The sequence below is a fragment of the Pezoporus occidentalis genome, unplaced genomic scaffold, assembly GCF_034315485.1.
Source record: "Pezoporus occidentalis ecotype Australia unplaced genomic scaffold, CSIRO_AGI_Poc_V1 ctg401, whole genome shotgun sequence".
In the NCBI taxonomy this organism is placed as follows: Eukaryota; Metazoa; Chordata; class Aves; order Psittaciformes; family Psittacidae; genus Pezoporus; species Pezoporus occidentalis.
In genome coordinates this window covers 112,055-120,238 of record NW_026915727.1, presented here as the reverse complement: position 1 = coordinate 120,238, position 8,184 = coordinate 112,055, and the positions used below count along the sequence as shown (strand labels likewise).

At 43.6% G+C, this 8,184-nt stretch overlaps 1 protein-coding gene across 2 annotated transcripts; it reads right to left on the bottom strand.

Annotated features, from left to right (window-relative positions):
• Positions 1 to 2,123: 2,123 nt before the first annotated feature.
• CRYZ (crystallin zeta) lies at positions 2,124 to 8,170 on the bottom strand. Of its 2 annotated transcripts, none has more exons than XM_062633770.1 (9): positions 8,152 to 8,170; positions 7,150 to 7,274; positions 6,666 to 6,818; positions 5,349 to 5,512; positions 4,508 to 4,559; positions 3,682 to 3,831; positions 3,168 to 3,269; positions 2,986 to 3,081; positions 2,124 to 2,738 (listed from the first exon to the last, which is right to left on the bottom strand). In XM_062633770.1, the coding sequence occupies exons 2-9, from the start codon at positions 7,258 to 7,260 to the stop codon at positions 2,577 to 2,579; spliced, it is 990 nt and encodes a 329-aa protein (XP_062489754.1). In that variant the 5' UTR covers positions 7,261 to 7,274; positions 8,152 to 8,170; the 3' UTR covers positions 2,124 to 2,576. The 2 variants fall into 2 exon arrangements, with proteins under 2 accessions (XP_062489754.1, XP_062489753.1); XM_062633769.1 differs by lacking the exon at positions 8,152 to 8,170 and adding an exon at positions 7,718 to 7,736.
• Between the last annotated feature and the right edge of the window lie 14 nt (positions 8,171 to 8,184).

Below are 8,184 nucleotides of genomic sequence, written 5' to 3'. Positions count from 1 at the left end.
CAAACGATTAAATATTTTATACACTGTACGTCTTAAGGAAAATCTGTACTTTCATATGCACATCATCACCTCCGTGGGCGTACCCACCGTTAACCACTGCTCCTTCATATTAGAAGTTTATATTACCTCGTTCATATTAGAAGTTTTGTTTGAACTCGCAGCGTTCCCAAGTGGAATGGCAGATTTCACACACCACCCCAGCCTCAGCCCGCGCTCTGCCTGAGCGAACGGGAGCAATCACACCTTCACCTGAACCACCAGCCAAGGCGGTCCCGACCCACACCCCTACTCCGGGTGAGCCATTCCTCAGCCTTCCACAGAAACGCAGCTCCCTGCTCCTATGGAAAGGGCAGCCACAGGGACACCAGCTGCCCTCCACTGGGGCATCACACAGGCTGTCCCACATAGTCCTGTGCTCAGTAATGAGAATAAAGGCTGAGTATCTCAATACCACCCACCCCAGCAGAAATACAAACACTTAGATTGTAGAGGATTAATAGCAAGGGAAAAAAAAGTATGTGTGTATATATATATATATCTCGTCAGGAAAAGTATCTCTCTCTAGATATATATCTATGTAAGATGTGTCTCTATGGTATATTAAAAGAAATGTTTACCTGTAAGTCTCAGTTACCGCCTGAGCAGCAGTCCCAGCTAAATGAACATGGCATCAAGAGAGAACTTCCCACCTCTGAAAGAGCCCGATGTTGCAAACCTGAATCTAGAACTCGGTGTGGCCTCCCAAGAAGCTCATTTCAAACACAGGAGATGCACTGCCACAGGGACCGTACGTTACTCAACCTTGCATTAGAAAAATAATCCCTTCCCTGCTCAACACCAACACCTTGCTCTTTCATCCGAAGTATGAACTGAATCCATTTCACAAGCCCCACTGAAAGGACCTCCTTTCCTCTCCTGTGATATGTGCCCGGGTTATTGCTCACAATTTCATACTCTTGAAATCCACGCTCATTTCCTCCCCAGCACACTATAATTTGCACAACAATATTTGCCTCCAGGACACCACCTCTCTTGGGCCTCAGCCTCAGTTCCCAACTTAAAGCAGTGATGAAACCTTATGAGACCTTGGTAGTGCCTTTAATAAAACCAAAACACTGATCTGTGTGTAACAGAAAGGCAGAAGCCAGAAACAGGTCTGACACTAGCCTTTGCTACCGTCAACTGCTAACCCAAGGGTGAGCACGAGCATTAGAATTCATTTTAAAATGTAGGAAGAGGTCAATATCTACACTCAGTTATTAACTGAAAAAAAAAAAATAAAATCAATGTTTATTATCTCACATTATCTCAAATCAGAAAATAACACGAAACTGGACAAAGAACAGCTCCAGGGAAGAATGTGGAGATGCTGCCCAGATGTGTAGGGATGGATTAGAAAAGCTAAGGAACAACTGGAGCTGAATTTGGAGAGGGATGCAAAGAACAACAAGAGCCTTTACAGATATGTTGGCCAGAGAGGGAAGATTAAAGACAATGCACCACCATCCGTAAATAAGACAGGAGAGCTGGTGACAACCAACATGGAGAAAGCTGATGTACTCAACAGCCACCTCTGCTCTGGAGCCAGGCTGAGAGAGCTGGGCTGGGTCAGCCTAGAGAAGGCTCCTTAAGGGGAGACCTGAGAGCAGCTCCAGTGCCTAAAGGGGTTGCAAGAAACCCTCCAGCCTCCTACAGGCAGCCTCCTTTGGACAAGGAGGAATGGCTTAAACCCACCAGAGAAGAGACTGAGATGAGATCTTAGGTAAGAACCGTCAATATAGCAAAGAAAATGCCCTTCCTCAATCAATTTGTATTTAGAACAAGTCAACCATGTAAATACAGTTCTGAAGCAACATGACTTCTGAGCACGCCGTGCAGCCTCTGTCTCTGCACTGTAGCCAGGGATTCAGGGCGCTTTAAATCTGGCAAAGGTCAAATCAGGGCTGGACAGCTACTGCAGAGTAGCAGCTATTAGCATGCAGCTCCAAAGTCACCATCCCTTTGGGTTACCTGGGACGCTTTGACCTCAGATATGAAGTCAGGTGCAGCAACAACTGCCTCTGCTCCCAAAGAGTTCGTATTGAGAGGTTCTTTTCCCATCTTTTGAACTGGAAAGTGAACTATTTTGGCAGTAAAAGCTTTTATTCCATGTAAATTATGTGACAAAAAAATGAGTAAGATGAGCAAATTTTGTGGCTAAGGAATTTCCAGAGTCACAGCTATATACATAGAGTTAATTATGGACATTCTTTTATCTGCTTGACCCACAGAGAGCAGGATATCAAATCCTGCCTTAGATGTGAGGCTCTCCTGCCCCACAAGGCCACACCAGTGGAGGAGGTCCATTATTTCCACATCAGCCAAAAAAAAAAAAAAATCTACAAAAATTACTTTAAAGTATGGGAAACTCTGCTTATTACAATAAGAAAATAGACTGATCATTAATGTCATTAATGGAAGGTAGCATTTGCTGTTACTGGCAAACCTCATCAAAAGTATGCTTTGTAATATACCATGAGAGAATCAGGTAACCAAAGGTGCTGCTGGAACAGCTACAGCGTAACTGGAAAAAGACTCTATGGAAGGAGCACCATCTTCCCCCGAGCACCACTACCATGAATAATGTCTTCATGTGCCTTCACCACTTTCTCCAGTGGATATTCAGAGCCTACAACAGGCTTCAACCAGCCAGCTTCTATGCCATCAAGGAGTGCTGTTGCACACTCATGCTTCTCCTCCTGTGTGAAACAGAACAGTGCTTACCACAAGGTCTTTATTTTTCAGGAAAGTACTGAGTATTTATGCAAGTTAAACCATATTTCATAACCCAAAAGTATTTTGTGATGTTCTGAGATTAACTCTAGATGTAAAGGAATGAACAAACCAGTTACAGTGACTCTGCTTTCATCCCTACACATGATTTAACCGGAAGCAGGAGTTGGAATAAGCCAACGAAACATGCTGTGAAACAAAAGTGTTTCTTACCTCTGTTGCAAGGAAAAGACTAACTCCAGTTATGCTGGATTCCTTACTCATAGTGTCTCTTGGATTTATCTCAATGGGACCTCTACAGCCCACAACCTGTTACAAATGAGTTAAAAGATGGTTCAAGCTGTAACTGCTGAATTGTGATGCACAAACTGAAGTCAGGGACGAAACCCACTCACCATCACTCTTCCTCCGTAGTTCAGCAGTTGCAGGTCAGTGGCAAGATTGATGTTGGAGAGCATTTCTATTATTATATCAACTCCTCCCATCCCTGTGTACTCCTGCAGGACATCAGATGTTATTTAAATCCCTCCAATTAGTGTTGAGTGCCACTGTTTATCTCGTACGCTACAGATAACACACACTTCGTGGGTCAGTGTTTGAATTGTGAAGACAGCCTTTGCACTAAAGCTGACAGCTAAATTTAATTTCAGCATACTCTGGTATGCAGAATTATGACATGCTACCCCACTGGAATGTGATGGAATGCAAGTTTCTGAATGCCACTGCCTGGGAAGAAAACTCAGCTCTTCCAGCCTGGAAAAGTTGTGCAGGCATGAAGGAGGCAGCACACTACTGTGTGTGTATGTAGATCCCATATAGATCTACTTTAAAAACTTCTGCCAGCAACTATTCACATTTTGTTAGTAAGAAGCACACACACAGCACCACCTAGCCCTGGTACAGGCTCACCTTAATTTTATCGATGTAGTTGGCTTCTCTGTGATTAAACACCTGGTGAGCACCATTCCGCAGGACCATGCTCATGCCTTCCTCGGTTCCTGCTGTCCCCAAAACCTTTAAACCGCAAGCTCTGGCAATCTGACATGCTGCTATTCCCACCTGAGGCAGGGCAAAAGAGAATCATTTCAAAAAAATCTGTCTTTTTTTCTCAGCATATGAAGTTTTATAGATTCTGCCAGCACTTGGAACTTCCATTTAAGAAGTTGGCCTAGTAACAAGTTTTTTGCCATAGTAAGTGATTTGGATAGTAAAAATAGCCAGTCTTTAAAAAAAAATGTCTATTTACAGAGGCACAGCAAAGCCCTGAGGTTTTTTTAGTAGCTATCAGCATTTGCTATAAATCCATGTGGAATGTTGTCTGTCTGTTACAGCTGGGCCACATACACTTGATACAAATCACCTGCTACGATACCAGCATTACACACTGCACAGGAAACCTGACACTTGCACAGATGTTAAAATCACAGCTTCCTACTCTTCATTTCACCTGAGCACAACCTGTTACGAAGCTCCCAGACCAACTTCCGACTGCAGCAATGTGCTTCCCGTGTGTCCTCTGTGCCAGGGACCTTACACAACCACTCCTGCACTTTCATGCTTCTTCAGAATAACAGGGCTTGCTCAAAGAAAGATGTAGCTAGTGTATCTGAGAGAAAATCCTGATTTTGCTAATCCATTTCTTGATATAAATGTGACCATACACGCTACCACAGGCAAAAGCAGATTCAGGACAGAAAGCAGCACTTCTTATAACTTGCCTTCTCAAAATACTTACTCCCCCACTTGCACCATGCACGAGCACACTTTCCCCTGCTTTGGCACAGCCTCTGCATGGAAAAGAGAAAATATCGGCGTTGTGACTGCAGCACAGGACCAGCATTATCAGACTGCACATACTGACACCAAATCCCACCTTGCACACAGCATTATTTCCAACATGTGTTATGGCTAAACAGGTATCATCAGCCTCTTTGGGAAAATGAGGAGGCAAAATAAGCTGCATCATTTATGAATGTAAGTAATAAAGTCAACATGCAGGGAACAGGCTGGTGCTGAACATCAGTGCAAGATCTTCACCTGTTACAGATCTTAAACCAAACCCCACTAGTTCCAATCATCTGTTCTGTCAAACCAAACCAGGTTTCCAGTCCTAAGCTCTCACTGAGCAGGCACCAAGGGCTTTTACTCCTTATACTAGTCTAAGGCAACAGCTCAGGCTGTGCAGACTCCCTGATGAAGGATAGATGTGGCTCTGCCCTACAGCACACTGTTCAATTAAAAAATTAGAATTGTTCCTTAGAATTATCTTCCCTTAGAATTAGAATTATCTTCCCTAGCTAAAAAACCAATGAGCACTGAAAGTTACACACTTTGTTACATGATACTTGTCAGAGAAGCCTTTCCAGGTCTGTTCTCTCAAGAAGAAATACTTAACAGGAAAATATAGCTTCTAGGTAACAGTTACCTGACTGTTCCATCAGGATAACAAATGGAACTGGCATTTTAAACATCTTCCACTCATTCATCTCCCCCATTTCATAGGACAATGAAAGTACGAATTTCAGTATTTTAAGCACTCCAAGGTAAAATGCACAAAAGTAGATCTGACACCTTACTTTTGGAAAAGAGCACGGTAAGCAGTGAAGTAGGGTATTCCAATCGCTGCCCCTTGCCTGAAGTCCAGTTTATCGGACAAAGGAAAGACTTTATTAGCTGCAGCAACTGCATAGTCTGCGTATCCTCCTGAGATCGTAGCAATGGTAAAAACCCTGTCACCTTTCTAGAAACAAGGGCAGAAAATACAGAAATCAATCATTTCTTATTTTTTCCTTAATACACATTAAGAACCACATCACAGAAGTCTGGGCTATTTCTAACAGCTCCCCTATTAAAAATAACCAGTTACATTTGTCACAGAGAAGATTTTTAAAAGTGTGGATACCTACAATCCATGCAACACAAACCGTATCATTTCATGTACTTACATTTAAGCATCATAATTATAACCCCCTCTACAGTGTAACACGAAAACCTACTGTCTCATTAATATTAACTTTAATGAAGTTGAACATTAAAAAATTCTGCCCACAGGTGCCAAACGCAAAACCTTGAAAGCTTTTACAAACATAAGTCATTTCTCAATTGCTTTTGTTTAAACACGGAAAGAGAGACACACTCTTAATATACTCTGAGGAAACTCAGTGTTGCTGCTGTTCTCACGTCAGCATTCTCCCCCTGAGCTCTGATTTCTCTCCTGTTTGGGACGCTGATCTCGGTGATAGGCAGCATGTGAAGGGTATGGGTTTGGTTTGTGCACACTTGGTGTTTATTAGCTACCTGCACAGGGGTGCACAAAGCTCAGCTGGCTCTCAAGCATTGGGAGCACGCACAGAGTGAGCGTGGCCATCAGCGTTTCCAGGGGATCTGCCTGGGGCACACACTGATCAGAATGTTGCAATTCCATATGCAATCATTACCTCAAGCACAAGCATACTTCACAAGAAAACAGAGGCATCATCAGGATTAAAACTGCTGATTCCATCAGGATAACAAAGTGAACCAAAGTGTTTTAACCATTTCCCACTCACTGGTCTCCATTTTACAGAGCAATGAAAATGTGAACTTCTGCAATGCCACAGAACAGTTCTGAACCACAACTTTTGTGCACCTGACATTACTGCTGCCAGCAGACAAACTGCAGAGCAAAGGCTCTTCTGAGGCCTTTCAACTCTGGGAGGTTACAGCATTGAAGACTTCCCTCCGGTTCCCCCTGCAGGCTGGGCTGCCAGCGTGATCTCGCTGCTTGCTTTTACCAGCCCATGAAGGTGATTTTCCCCTTCAGCAGATTGCATGATCATACACAATAAAACTGGAGCAAGCACACTAAGAAGATACACGAAGCAACAGGGAGTTAGACCTCGATGGGTAAATACCTTGAACGCAGTCACATGCTCCCCAACACCTTCCACCACCCCAGCCACATCTGAGCCAGGAGTGTAGGGCAGAGCTGGCTTTCTGGCATAATTTCCAGAACGAATATAAGTCTCAACAGGATTTACCCCACAGGCATGGACTTTAATTAACACCTGAAAGAAAAGGTGCTTCTTGAGCAATCATTGAAAGGATTCAGGATGTCAATTCACAGCACAGTATCATGGCATTTTAATTGAATTCTTGAACAAAGTCAGCAAAAATCCAGTGCTGAACTGAAGCTATTTTCAGGAAGTCCTTTAAGTGGAATACATAGCCCCTATAGCAGCAACCCCCCACATTTGTTAAACGTGATGTCTCAGGTAGTACAAATACACTGATCAAACCATACATATTCAAGATGAAAAGTTGTGTGCAGTTCATTCACTTCTTAGTGTACCCATTATCATCTTGTATCACTGCTTCACTTCACAGAACTCTTATTACCTGATTTTCTTTTGGATCAGGAATTAGAACATCTGACTGGAGCTTAAGCACCTCAGGGCCACCAAACTCAAGAACTCTGACAGCTCTCATCACATTTCTTGTGGCTGCCATACTGATCCGAGTACCTGGGGAAAAAAAAACAAAAGACACAGTAATATTGTATTGCTTTCATAATTCATTCTGCATCTTCAAAACAAAGAAATCCAACCCCCACCTGCTAAGCACCTGGCCAAACAAACCCTCACTGCTGATCTCAATGGGGGTAGGTAGGGTAGTGTTTGCTTGGTTGGCTTTTTTCCCTCAAAAGTTGCAAAAGGCAGAAAGCGACCTCTACCATTTGCAGGATTTTGTGGATGTGAAGAAAATCACATGCAAATAATTTATCCACAGAAGGCTTTCTACAGCAGCTCCTGTGAGTGACCACTGCACTGCTATTACATGGGCAGAGATGCACAGTGCTTTGGGGGAAAAACTGTGACACTTTACTGTTCCATGCTGGCACACTGGATGACAGGGTCAGCAGCTCAGGGATGTGCCAGTCACTGTTCCTGCTTCCTATTAAACTGACATGTGATGAAAGGGCAACACAAAGCACGCCTCATCAGCTGTCAGAAACAGAAGGTACCACAGGCGATTAAAACAAAAAGCAGATAGCTGAGATCGCAGTCCTTAACTCCAGCTGGATTTTGCCACAGTGCAGCTCACAGCCTCGCCTGCCCCAGTGCAGCGATGCCATGTACCAACACGTGAAGCTGTGTTATCCAATTGCAAACATGAAGTATTCTCACAAAACACCACGATTAGGTTACTCCTGCTACAGGAGAAGTTACACACAATTTCTCCAGGGATCCAATCCTACAGGCTACACAGCAGAGGATCACAAGGCACACAGGAACCTCAAAGACACCAAGAGATCACTTTTGGCCAACTCCAGCTAGAGAACTCCTGTCTGTAGCCAGAGGGAGGCTTTACCCCAGCGATGATTACAGCTTTCAAAAGCACCTGACTTAATCACTGTTGGCTTTCTCCTGACTG